The sequence below is a fragment of the Clarias gariepinus genome, chromosome 10 (genome assembly GCF_024256425.1).
Source record: "Clarias gariepinus isolate MV-2021 ecotype Netherlands chromosome 10, CGAR_prim_01v2, whole genome shotgun sequence".
Lineage (NCBI taxonomy): Eukaryota > Metazoa > Chordata > Actinopteri > Siluriformes > Clariidae > Clarias > Clarias gariepinus.
In genome coordinates, this window is record NC_071109.1 from 19,656,534 (window position 1) to 19,669,985 (window position 13,452).

The 13,452-nt window shown below is 36.7% G+C and overlaps 1 protein-coding gene across 2 annotated transcripts; it reads left to right on the forward strand.

The window, feature by feature from the left end:
• Positions 1-519: 519 nt before the first annotated feature.
• Positions 520-13,153, forward strand: ubl3b (ubiquitin-like 3b). Of its 2 annotated transcripts, none has more exons than XM_053505893.1 (6): positions 520-1,139; positions 1,596-1,737; positions 8,077-8,185; positions 9,124-9,210; positions 9,455-9,532; positions 11,569-13,153. In XM_053505893.1, exons 2-6 carry the CDS (start codon positions 1,708-1,710, stop codon positions 11,619-11,621), a joined length of 357 nt encoding a protein of 118 aa, XP_053361868.1. In that variant the 5' UTR covers positions 520-1,139; positions 1,596-1,707; the 3' UTR covers positions 11,622-13,153. The 2 variants fall into 2 exon arrangements, with proteins under 2 accessions (XP_053361868.1, XP_053361869.1); XM_053505894.1 differs by having other exon boundaries at positions 1,600-1,737.
• The last annotated feature ends 299 nt before the right edge of the window (positions 13,154-13,452 follow it).

The window sequence follows — 13,452 nt, forward strand, 5'->3', positions numbered from 1 at the left end:
GCGATGGATTGGCACCCCATCCAGGATGTACCCCGCCTTGTGTCTCCTGGGATAGGCTCCTGGCACCCCGCGACCCTGTATACAGGATCAAGCGGTATAGAGGATGAGAGTGAGTGATGAGTTAAAGGTTTTCTAGTTATGTGACGCCAGTTTTTAAAATGAAAACCGTCTTGAAGAATTAGACAGGCAAGTCTATTCTAGATTTTTTTTTTTAAAACTTAGTTCACATAGCAACATTAGACAAAACAAGCAAACAGAAAGAAACTGTATACAATAAATTGACAAATAACATCTAAGCATGCGATGATTTGAATCTTCAGCCTAAGAAGATTTGCAAAACCTCAAATCTTATTTTAAAATCTCATTCAGATAGTTCAGGATTGCCGGCGAGATAGATTTCTCGTTGTGCAATAAAAGTAGACATTGAATTGACATCAAAATGGAGTAGTGTGGTACAAACTACAACTCCCAGTGGGTCGGTCTGCGCCGTGACGTGCCCTATGTAGAGCTCCAGCTGCTTTCCGGTGCCTTTAAATGCTCAGCCATTAATCTGAACCCGACACCGATGGTGTTTTTAACCAAGAAAATAGCGATACATTATGGCTGTACCTATTAGTTAATTGATTAGGACCTTACAGTGCAATCAGACGCTTTTATTTTATGTTTTAGAGCCGTCGAACTGAAGAACTTAGTTTTTTCTGAGTGCGTTTGTGCTCTGCGATCGGTCTCGGTTCCTCTTATTTTCTGCCGCAGTCAGAAATTGTTTCAGTTCCCTGAGAGAGGATAACGGCAGCCTGCTGCTACTGCTACTGCTGCTAGTCAAGGCCAGCTAGCGGGAACCATCGCAGTTCCGACCTAAACGCTCTGTTTATCCGGACTGGTTGACGTCTCAATGCTTCGTCAGCAAACTAAACACTCTTGACGTTCGTTTTATTTTCTGTCTTGTGAATCTGTTTGACCTTGTGAAGCGAGTTACATTTGTTCGCGCAGTTAGGCCGTCTGCTCTACGGTAGCTGCTTTGCTAGCACCAGGTTCGGCTAGCAGGCTAACTTTAATTTTAGTCAGATAATGCAGCTGCATTAGGACACACACACACACACACACACACGTTCACACACAAAATCAAGCCTCGCCTAAAGGTATGTCGTGTTCTCATCATGATATTAATATGCACTGTGTTAGAGAACATTTCATGGTTTTCTTTAGCATTTAGCAAGTTAGCAGGAGTGCTAGTCAGCTGTTGATACTGGGCTCGCACTGGATTAGAGCTGTTCTTTAACTTTAATAAATTGCTGCTTTTACAGGATTTACATTATTTAATGTTATAAGTGTACAGTATATGTATGCTGAGGTTAGTGATAGTTTATAAGCATCAAATCAAAATGGAGTCTGAAGTCTGTGTGTATGTGTGTAAAATATATATATATATATATATATATATATGACAGATAGATTGAGTTATATTGTCAGTGTATTGCGCCACATTGATGTTATGACTGAGTTAAATACCACCTTGCCTGCTTTATGAAGTGTGTTATAAACCGAATTATAACCCAGTTTGGAAATGGTGTGACTGTTTTTTATCTTGGTGCCAGGCAGTGTGAAGCAGAGAAAGGCTTGAGAGAAAAGCACATACAGGCTCTTTGTGACAGGGTTTGCCACCTCCAACACACCATTTCCTGTGTGCCTTCCTCCTCAACAACAGCAATGAGCTCGCCGAGAGAATCACAGGACACAGTGAGTATTCTGTTTCCCGCTGTCCACTTCTCCTTTAACCTTCTGTTCTGTTGTGCATTTAGAGACGCAAGAACACGTCAAACCTCTAGCAATATATACAAACATCTGATCTACAAGCCTGATTAGAACTTTTTTTCAAATTTTAAAAGTGCTGTTTTTGGTACATATTCGTTCAGAATATCAGCTAAATAATTCTATTCTATAAGATATAAAGTGATACATGTGTCAAACCCATAAATCACATGAAACCTTCATTCACAGTATGGATGTTAAAATTTCCTGTATGCTCCTGAACTATACCATTAACTATACCTACACAATAAAAATTAAAAGCTTTTTATTATTTATTAAACTTCTTTCACTGTTCTGATGCTGATCCAAAAAAGATTAACATGCTTAGTATAACACAATCTAGAGTTTAATGAAACATGTTGTTTAGCTTTGTTTTTGTTCATACTAAATATGAGCACAAGGAGTCATGGATGCTTGCTAAGTGCAGAGCTTGGTGATTGACCGGGATGGAAGAATGTATCTCTCCGTGCTCACAGAGTTGAAGTGCATTTGCATGCAATTTTTTTTTGTTTTGTTTTTTTGCACACTTGTCACTGCTCTGCATTTGTGTTATATTTGTATGTACCCTATTCCTGGGACCTTGCACTTTTTTACTCAACACTGAATTGTAGTAAGATGCATCTAGATTTGTCATTCACCTAATGGCAATCAGTGCTGTGAAAAATTCTTAAGCCACCCTTTTTCTTCATATTAAATTAAATGATGATGATTAAATTAAAACAACAGGAACAAATATTTTACTGTGACAGGCTGTAAAGTCCCTAAAGGTACTATTTAAACATTGATTGTTTATTTCACAACCTACAGCAACCTCATTTGCCCCCTTGATTTTTCCAGTCTCTCATTATTCAGCTTCATCATTCAGATATATTAAACTACATCTAACTTAAATCTAACTTAATGTGAAGATTTTTTTTTTTTTTTTTTTTTTTTTTTTAAGAATATGAAAAAATGAGGGGTGGTTCAAGAACTTTGCACAGTAGTGTACAATATGGTTACAACCCCTTGTATTTATTGGTATGAAAGGGTTTTTAATTTTTAATGAGTGTTAATATTCTGTCAAATTATTTGACAGATACTTGGTCCTGTTATAGGTACTGTGACATAAGGATGGTACAGATTGATTGATTATTTATTTATTTATTATTTTTTAAATAATCCATATAGATTTTATGTAATACATAATCTTGTAGTGATCCCCCACCCCCCAATATTGTGTTTAGGTCAGCTTGGAAACACTTGATGTTGTTTCCCAATACAAATTTTACACACTGCATTATATGCAACAGTTCTTTCCTGTTTATTTGAGCTTTGTATAGGATATGCTGGTTTGTATTGTAAGGCAAATCTTACTAAGGATACTATGGCACATTTAATATGCTGTTTGTTTAGTGTTTTGAAGCATAAGGCACATGTGATGGATTTGGCGATGGGGTTGTTGTTGTTGTTGAAAATATTACATTATTCACCACAGACTTGCTTCTTAGCACCCTAAATCCCTTAGGGGCAGGTGGGGTCAAGCTTTCCACTAGCTTTGTGAAGAGCTAAGTGTTTCTAAACAGACTGGCGGTGTGATGTCATTGTATGCCTCATTGTTCTCATCCTTTATGTCTGCTGGCAAAAGTCAGATTGTTCTGAAGGGGATCCTAAAACTTAGCAGCACTTAGTGACACATCTGATTGCTTCAATCCACTGAATATCATGATGTGTAAAAGAAAATGCTGAATATAAAAACGGCCATGTGGATTCAGGATGTCAGAAGAAGCTTGTCAAAAGAAACTTCCATTACAGTAGGATGTGCTTTAAGTGATCTCAATTATCACCCTCATTCAATTACATGGCCATAAACACGCGGTGACTGAATGGCGTAAAATAACAAAGTCAATTTATATATTTTAACTGTCTAACCAGCTGCATAGCACTTTAATAATTTTTTCTTTTCCGCTGTTTGATCATGTTGAGAATGCAAACCAAGGCCCTTTTATTAGGTTTGAATGGTTGCCACTTGAAGAAAAAGCTAAATTGCATGTTGCACACAGTGATTACAATAAACAACTAATAAGGTTGTCAGACACATAATAAGAACTAAATGTAACATGGAATGGAACACGTTGAGGTATGTGATAAATTAGCGGTTTTAAATTGCTGTTTATTTGATTTCTGGGTTTGCTAGGATCAATTACATGTCACATTTCTAGGTCTTTCTCAAAAGCACTGTATAAAACAAGTGTAGGACATGAGTTGTATTCAGGTGGGACCAAAACCAAATTTTTTTTATTATGAACATCACTGGTATGTTGGGTAAAAATGAAGTAAAATTCAGTAATGTATTGATCCTTCTGTGCTGTTTTGTGAACAGTGATCTAGTAAACTGGTTCTCGGTCTTGGAGGACCAACTGCCCTGTTGATTTTTCTTTTTCTCGCTTCTCTATCAAACACAGTTCAATTCAGAAAAGACTGTTATATCAGGTGTTTTGGGACCTGAAAACATACTAAAATCTGCAGGGCAGGTGGTCCTCCAGGTGCAAAATTAATAACCCCTAGTCTAGGGGCACTTGTACCAGGATGCTTCAACCTAAAACTTAGTTGTGTTATTTGATTGTGGTGCATCTGTGGTTAATATCGGAGTTCTTTTCAGATGCAGTTTTAAACAATAAAAAAAAACCTGTAAATAATGGAGATGTCTGTCTATTAGCCATGATCATGTAAATAAGTAAAAAAAAAAAAAAAAACGGTGCATGCTTGTTCATCTAAAATGAAAAGCACACAAAAAACAATTATGTAATGGTCAGATTAGATATTTGATATTCATTTATTCATCTTCAGTGACCGATTTATTTTAGTCAAGGCCAAAGAGTCATGTTTGTTGCTTATGTTAATATAATCATAAACTTTTGATTGAATTGACTTTTTCTTTCACCAGTGCATGAGTTGCATCACTTGTGACTTGGATGATGTATTTTCTTTAAAAATCTCTTCTTTCTGAGTGGCTTAGTGGTCAGCACTGTCGCCTTGCACCTCCAGGGTCCAGGTTAATTCCTCTCGAGTTTCTGTGCATGGAGTTTGCATGTTCCCTTCTTGCTTGGTGGGTTTTCTCCAGTTTTCTCCCACAGTCCAAAGACATGCACATTAGATTAATTGGTGTGGTTGTGTGTGTTCCCGGCATTGGATTGGCACTCCATCCAGGGTCCTGCGATATGCTCCAGACCCCACACAAACCACAGGATTAAGTGGTTTCACACACTCCTTCACACCCAGGGGGTTTTAACAATCATGTTTTTGGGATAGGGAAGTTCCCTAAGCGTACCCAAAAACACTTGTGTTCAGACGATAACCGGTGCTTTGGATTGACATTGGACTTGTACTACTGTACATGACCATGCCACCCATCTCTGAATAATAATTTAATTCTGAAATTGTGTATATGAAATGAAAAGGACTGTTACCATGGGATTCAATTAGCCTAAGAAGATTGCAAAAAATCGACAAAAAATGGACAAGATATTTTTACTTGTCCTGAAACGTTTCTGGTTTTTATTAATCCCTCCAGTGTAATTATAAAAAAAAACAATTACAAATAAATGACTTATCTGCTTATTTCAGAAATCTGGCAAATAATTATACAAAGCGACAGGTTCATACCCTGATGACATGTTTATGCATTTTACTCTAATTGTTTTTATATTAATTATTTACTTACACACATTGGTCCTTATGAAAACTCCATTGACGACAATTCCTACATTCGTCAATTTTATCGTTGTCATATCTCTATTTTTAAGTTCTCAGTGGCACGGTGTCTCAACACCTGTGTAAATTAGGGTGTAGATGTATTTAAGTGTAAATTAAGGTGTGCCGATTGCACATGACTTGTAAATAGAGGACCAGTAGGTAGGAGCTTGTGTTCACGTCGCTGAAATTAAATCATTGTCACGTACCCTTTTAAGCTCTTGTAGGAAATTTTTATTCCATACAAAATATTCTGTGAAACAGGCACACATTCTCTTACTTGTCGATCTCATTTCTACACTACTCTGATAAATATGGCGTTTTGTGACTGAGGAGCAGTCTCATGTTTCTCAAAGATTTACAGATTCAAAGGACAACTTATCTAGTACAGAATACGTTTCTTTTTCTCCTAAAGGGTTAAAAGACATGATTGTTTATTCATTACTTTTAAAATGACTAAATGCAGAACTTTAAATGCAGAGATACAGTTGTGCTCATTATCATGCAGTCAATACAGAGTTACAAGAACTAGTAACAATGAGACGCTAAAGTTTGAGGGCTATAACAGGAAATTCTTTTTTTTTTCTTTCTCACTTCTGCTTTCAGAGATTAACCTTTATTATATATATATATATGAGAGAGAGAGAGATCGGCCTGATTGCGTGAACTCAATTGATGAGTTGCAGTTTTATGCATCTGTCATTAGTTGCTTTTCGTTCCTTAACCCTGATCTGGGGGCACTGTGGCTAAAAACCAAAGCTGTGCCAAGACCAACTGACTTGCTTTTTTCCGTCCCTCATCCTCCACCTGATTCTGAACGAGGGCATTAAGACGCAGCCAAAGCCTGCATACAGCATGCGGGTGATGTAATGTTTAAACCGAGGAGTCATTCAAAACCAGAAATGGCGGAAAATGTACCTTTTTTAAGCTCTTGCGGGAAAATGAAAAGAGCTGAACAAGAGACCTCTTTTTACATTCTGTTAGTCTCAAAGCAAACTGAGACACTGTTCCTTGTCTCATTTTATTTCAGGAGCAGTAATAAGGTCTGGTGGTACCTAACCTCAATCCACAGTGCAACTGTGCTGCCATCCGTGCTTCCCTTTCAGAGCAGGATGTTAAAAAAAAAAATCAGGTCACCTGCATTTGGCTCGCTAATTCTAATGATGCAGCTTTAGTAAATTCAGCGAACATTGGCTCAGTTTTAGGAGTTTTAGGACAACAATGGGGAGTAATGTGGTTGTAATTGGGGAAGCACAATTCGTGGCCTGACTGCCCCAGCCAGGCAGATTACATATCCCAGCTATCAGTTTATTTGTTGTTTCCTGGGTGGCCAACTTGCTGATTAACTATTCAGTGTTTTTTTTTTTTTTTTTTTTTTTTTTTGTCTATAGTAAGTTTTTAAGCAATTTGATTTGAGTGCTTTAATTTTTTAAATGTAGCATGTTTCAGTCGCTGTATTTGTTTTGTGGTTGCAGTACAGACCTCGGATCACGTTCCCTGTTAAGCTACGAACAACTGAGGTGCAGTCTGGTCCTCGAAAGAAACTTCACTAAATGGATTAAGAGACCTGACTGAATTGGAAATGTGCAGTGCAGCTTTAAACTGTCTCATAATTAAAATGCGCAAGAAACATAATTATTAAGAGTATAGACATGATACTCCAGAGCATTGGCTTTCCATGGGAATTCCATCCCTTGCTTATTTTTGTAATGCAGAAGACTAACAAAATAAATTGTTAGCTTCAATGTTTTAGCTAATTTATTAAAACACAGAAGATAGATAGATAATGTTGCACAAGTCTTTACTGAAATTTTGGAGCTCACATGATTGCTGAATTCGGTACCAGCCCTTTAAGTTTATAATGTGTAGAGAGCTCGCAATTATGTAGCACTCTAAGAGTTTTGTGATTTTAAATATGATTGATGTTCTAGAGAACATGCGATGAATATCATTTTATGTTCCTTTAAGCATAGTTTTTGTAACTTATGTTTTTAGGCTATAATTTGAGGTCTGGCTGGGTATGTTTATAACAGCTTGTAGTGACAGGCTTATTTGTTTTTGTTTATTGACTTACTATCTGTTCTGCCAAGTATTGGTGTGTGCTGCAGTTCCTTTTTAATGGAGCCTACATTTCTACAAATTAACTGTATTGCTTTCACCTCTGATGACCAAGTTTATGAAAATTTAATAACTCTGTACTGGGATGTCTGAAACACATAGGGATACCGTATTAGACCATTAGACCAATGAGCGAGAAGCACAAGGGTAGATTGTGTTTGACAGCACCAGAGAGTGCTGAAATGCATCTTTTTGCCCCACCCTGTCTGTCTGGTCACTCATGTCCATTTAAAAGGAAGTATCTTAGGAAATTACTGATTTGAGAAACACATAGTCCAGGCAGCATTCATGTTTTAAGATTCCTGGCACTTCCAAGTGAAGATGAAGGCACTGGTCTTGTGTAACCCATCAGTTGATATGTTGACATTTAAAGAGGTTTCGGTTCACTTTTAAACAGATGTTTTCTTTTGTTGTTTTTAGGTGAACCTGCGTCTGATCCTTGTGAGTGGTAAGACCCAGGACTTCACCTTCTCTCCTAATGATTCAGCAACAGACATTGCTCGCTATGTCTTTGAAAACTGGCCTGCAGGTGAGTGTTTTTTTTTTTTTTTTTTTTTTTTTGGTATAATAAGATGCCATAGTCATTTTTAGATTCAGCGGAACCTTGGATTGCGAGTAACAGTGGCTGCGAGCGTTTTGTAATTCCAGAAAAGTTTTAAAATAAATTGCAACTTGTTAAACAAGCAAGTTGTCATGTTGTCCGGTCCTGAAGTACGAGTACTGTACATGTACCCTTTGTCTGCCGAGCGCCACATGATCAAAACTGAGCCAGTGATTCTTCTTTCTTGCAAGGTGCGGTGTTGTGGGTAATTGTCTCCCATGCTCAGTCTCGGTGCACGTGCATCACTCGTATAGTCAACATTCGTGCGCATGTGTACTGTTTATAATAACATTGTGACCACGTGTGAGCGCGCACGTGAAGCCCACGGGTGCCTACATAAAAAAAGCTGTAGCCGCGCAAGAGATTAATCTTTTTAGGGGAATGATTCCAGTAGTGTGTTTGTGTGTGCACGCAACTGTGTGAAAGTTGTCCTACACAGTAGCCCTCCTGCTTCTACTCTCGTCCAATACCAGTCACGATTGTTTTCAAAGGTAAAGTGCAGGTTAATAAGTTGTTGTTGTTGTTTTTTTTTACCTTATATTTTGTATATATTATTTTATACAAATATTTTTGGGCTGTGGGATGAATCATTGGAGTCTCCATTATTTCTTGTGGGGAAATTAACTTTGATATACGAGTATTTTGATATACAAGCACGCTTCATGAATGAATTATGCTCACAATCTAAGGTTTAGCTGTACTAGGTATTGGCTTGGGTAAATAGCCAAGTTAAATGTAACTGTTTAGCTAATTATATTAACCATCATATGTTTGAGTAACATTTGATTTAACACGTGCTATTAAATGCATTTCTTTTTACAGTATGTGTTGATTATTGTGGTGATTTTTGTCTGTTTTGTTTTAAGGCTGGGAAGAGGAGCAGGTGAGCAGCCCCAGTATCCTAAGACTCATTTTCCAGGGCCGGTTCTTGCATGGCAACGTCACACTAGGAGGTAAGAGAGACACAATCCCTGTCAAGCACTTTAACTTTACTCTGTCTTTATTCTTTAGTAATGTACAGTACATTTAAAAAAAACTGGACTTTGGTGGGGGTTTGTTTGTTTTTGTTTTCTTCAATTATTCTTTTTACTTGTTTTAAGAAAATCATTAGTAGTAGGTTGGTTATGTCTGAAAGTTAGATATTCATAAAATGTAAATAACCAGTATTCACATACTCGCATATTGTTTCTTGAATAGCCCTGAAGTTACCTCCTGGCCGAACAACTGTTATGCACTTGGTTGCCAGAGAGACACTGCCAGAACCCAACTCCCATGGTAAGAGCTGAATTGTCTGTTTGGCTGTCCCTTTACACACATCCAAAGCATCCCTGAATGTGTGGATTCTTTCTTTGTCGTAGGTTCTGTGGCTATTAAACTTCAACATGTTATGCATTTACACTAAACACACATTTGCTGCTTTATCTGGGGAGAGGCCGCATAAAACAGATTTGTTGCCATATCGAAAATGAGTGTTACTTGTAAAAATGCGTTGAAAATTTTATTTTTTTTCTTTGTATGCAGTATTTGTATCACCCAAATGAGCATGGGTTTCCTTTTCAGTCTTATTTCCCCAGTTTTTCTTTATGTTGTCTCTGAGTTTTTCCTTGTCACTGTTGTCTCTTGCTTTTGCATTAACTGGCAAACTGATAATTTATAAATATTTTACAGTTTCTCCATACTCTGAATTTATCCTGATGGTCCATTTTCTTGCTTTTAAAGCTTTTTTATTATTATTATAGTTATTTTGGAAGCTTTAATAAAAGCAGTGATCGACTATAATTGTTCAAACTTTCCCAGAGAACAGTTCGGTACATTTACATGCATTAATATTTGCTATTAAAATAACCTTGATAACATTGCTCTTGATACAATGCCTTAATTATTTTTTTTACCCACATTTCACACATTGATGCATTGCTAAAGATTTTTTCACCCACATACAGTAAGTTAAAAAAGAAAGAAAGAAAAAAAATCTGTTATTGTCTTGCAACACACACACACACACACATGCGTATGTAAATAATTAAGGCATAAATAAAAAAAGTTGTTTCAGGTTGTGCCTTTAAGACACTCCTTACAAAAACCCATTTAACAAACTTTAGTGTATGTTTGTACAGTTCTTTGTAAGATCTGATGAATATATATATATATATATATATATATTTTTTTTTTTTTTTTTAATGCATCAGAAGCCCTAGAAATATGCCAGTGTAGAAATGATGAAATTGTGTGTTGGTGTAACTTGTGAAATAGCTTCCTGAACTAACAGCTTGTTCTATGGTATTATACTGGGTGGGGTTTTAGGTTGAATTATACGGAGCACAGTTGCTGTGTCTGGAAACCTTAAGTGCCCAGTGGCAATTTTACAGGTACTTAGATGATGGAAACCATTTAAATCAGCTGATGGGTTTATACCAATAAAGATTAAACAATAACCTAGATTAAATCCTAACCTCGAGTTTATTTATTCATTTTTGTTGCATGTAAGCCACTGTCTATAATGCTGCTTTTTTATGGTAAACTAAAATTCAACACCTGTTATAATGCCTTATTTTAAACTATTTAAACTCTGATTTAATTTTTTTATATATATTTTAAAGATGAAGTGGTTAAAATATCTCAAATATTAAATAGATATTTGTCATTTTTCACGAGATTAATAGTGTCTCACACATTTTCTTATCCAGGCATTGGAAATAATAACTTTTAATTCAGAGATTATGGTCACAGTATTTCTAGTGTAATGGCTTATAATATTAGTTGACCTTGTCCTTGGTGCAAGAACAAGTCAGAGATAACATTAATAATTAAGTTTGTAATAGGATTGTGGCTCAGTAGACAGAAAACTGACACCTTTTTTTTTTTTTTTTTTTTAAATCATTGCAAATGCATACAGTTCTGTTAGGAAGGCAGTTTTTTTTTTTTTTTTTTTGAAAAAAAAAAGGTTTTTAATAGCTCCAGATATGTCTGCGTGGGGTAACCTTTGATAAAACGATACAGTTTCCAGATAAAGAAAGGGTTGAGTTTCATTCGAGTGTTTAACAACTACTTAATGGTTGAACAATTAAAGTAATATTTTTTCTAAAGTTTGATATTTAAAAGCATAAGGAGCACAGCCTTCATTTGACGATGTATGTCCTACCATTATATTAGTAAAATATCATAAAACCTAAATCATTTGCCTGTAAGGTAAACGTATTTCGAAGCATTTCCTTTTTGTTTTTTATATTACTAATATTCTGCTTGATTTGGGGGTATTTTGTATTGTTTTTTTTCTGCTGCTCATTTGTTTGTTTTTGTCTTTCTTTAAGGCCAAAGAAACCGGGAGAAGACTACAGAAAGCAGCTGCTGCTTATTGCTGTAAAACAGAAGAGAGAACAACTCCCTGATCCCTGAACATGCCTTCTATTCCTCAATTTCTGCTCCCTTTTTCTGCTCGCCAACCTATGATGCATTCTGAGTGATTATAAAATGGCTCAGCGGGCCAGATCAATTACTTTCATTCACTTTATTCCTGTATAGTAGCTGGAAACCTTCTGTGCCAAGTACTCAATCTCATTCTCTCATTTGCCCTAGTTTTTGCCAAATTTCTTTTTGCTTTGTAAAACCATGATCCTGTGTACATAGAGCTCTATTAAAAATCCAAATATCAAATATTCAGATAATTAAAAAGGAAAATGTAAAATAGAAGTGTAAGAAACACTTTAGAGATTTTCTTGTACTTTAGAGAGAGAATATTGAGGTTCCTTTCTCCACATATACAGAGTATTTCCTGACTGGAATTATAGTTTTGGACATGGCTTTGCTCTTAAGAGCGAGCTGGCACTTAAACTCGCACATTTGATCATTGCACTCTACTCAGACGCTTATCTGAAGAACACAGTGGTTGACTTCACTTCATCACTTCTCAGCTGACCTAACCTGTTTGAATATCTCTTGCTTTCTACAAATAGGACAAGAAAGAGTTTGACCTAATATAAGTGGACTGATAGGACATGCCATGACCACCCCATATGCCTTTGACGCTGGACCAAGCAAGAGAATTTATTCATAAGGTCCCCCACCCCCGAAGTGACGACTATGTCGACACCTGTGCATGCCCTAGTCTAGTGTTTTATTACCCTGGGTGTGTACCTGAGTTCTTGGAAAACTGTTCACCTCTTGTGTGCTTGAAGATTTGTCTGCCTGGAAAAGAAGGAAGTGAAAAGGCTGGCAAATGTGCTTGAACTGTGAGAAACTCATCTCCTTAGCCACATAGACACACTTTGTCTGCTATGATGTCCTGAGGGACAGTCACCATCGTCTGATGCAAAGAATTAAAAGAAGGGAATTGTCAGTGGGCTCCTGTCCGAAAGCCTTGGCCATAAAGGATACATTGTAAGCATGGTGGATTCCTGGGGCACAACGAAGAGCTCCACTGGCATCCAAAAAGACTGCAAGCGAACAGGGGGTGGTGTCCCTTAATGGGCCCCATCAGGGGGCTAGGAGGAAAAATGGGTGTTTTATTTCCTAATGTTTGTATGCTGTCTGCTTTTCTTTTGACTTTGAATTGTGGAGAATTAATATTAATATTAATAACAATGGAATTCTAAACAAAGTTATTTGTAATCTTGTGTCAGTGTATTTCAGCTTTTAATTGCTACACATTTAAAAGATGACTGGTGTGAGTGTGAGGCGGGTTTTTGTGGAGGGGTAGCCCAAATGATATGGGAGAACAGATCAGTAATGGGTGACCATGCCCAGTGGTCTTCCCTCTTCCTTTGAGTGGTTATCCTTCAGTGAGTGTGTGTATTCAAAACTATCACCGCTATAAAATTAGCTTCAGAATATTAAATGTAAAAATACAGTATGCCTAAAATCCTGTATTATAAAATAATTAAAAAATCTTTCAACTAACCCTGGTGTCTATTGATCATTTATTCATTTTTTTCAGGGATTAAAAAAGCTGACTTTTCCTGGGCTTTTGGGGATTGAGCTGTAGATGGCAGTGTTGGTTTTATTCTCTAAGTAAATGCTCAAATCTGTTTTGCTGTAGATGTTATGCTCAGCATCTCAAGCCTCTGTTCTCACCACTGACAATGTAGGAGAAATGAATTATAATCAGGCAATGATGTAACGCTGAATGGATGAAAACAGTTTATTAAGCTTCATTTTGTGCTTAGGATTTTTGGAGGCCAAAAATGATCTTTATAATC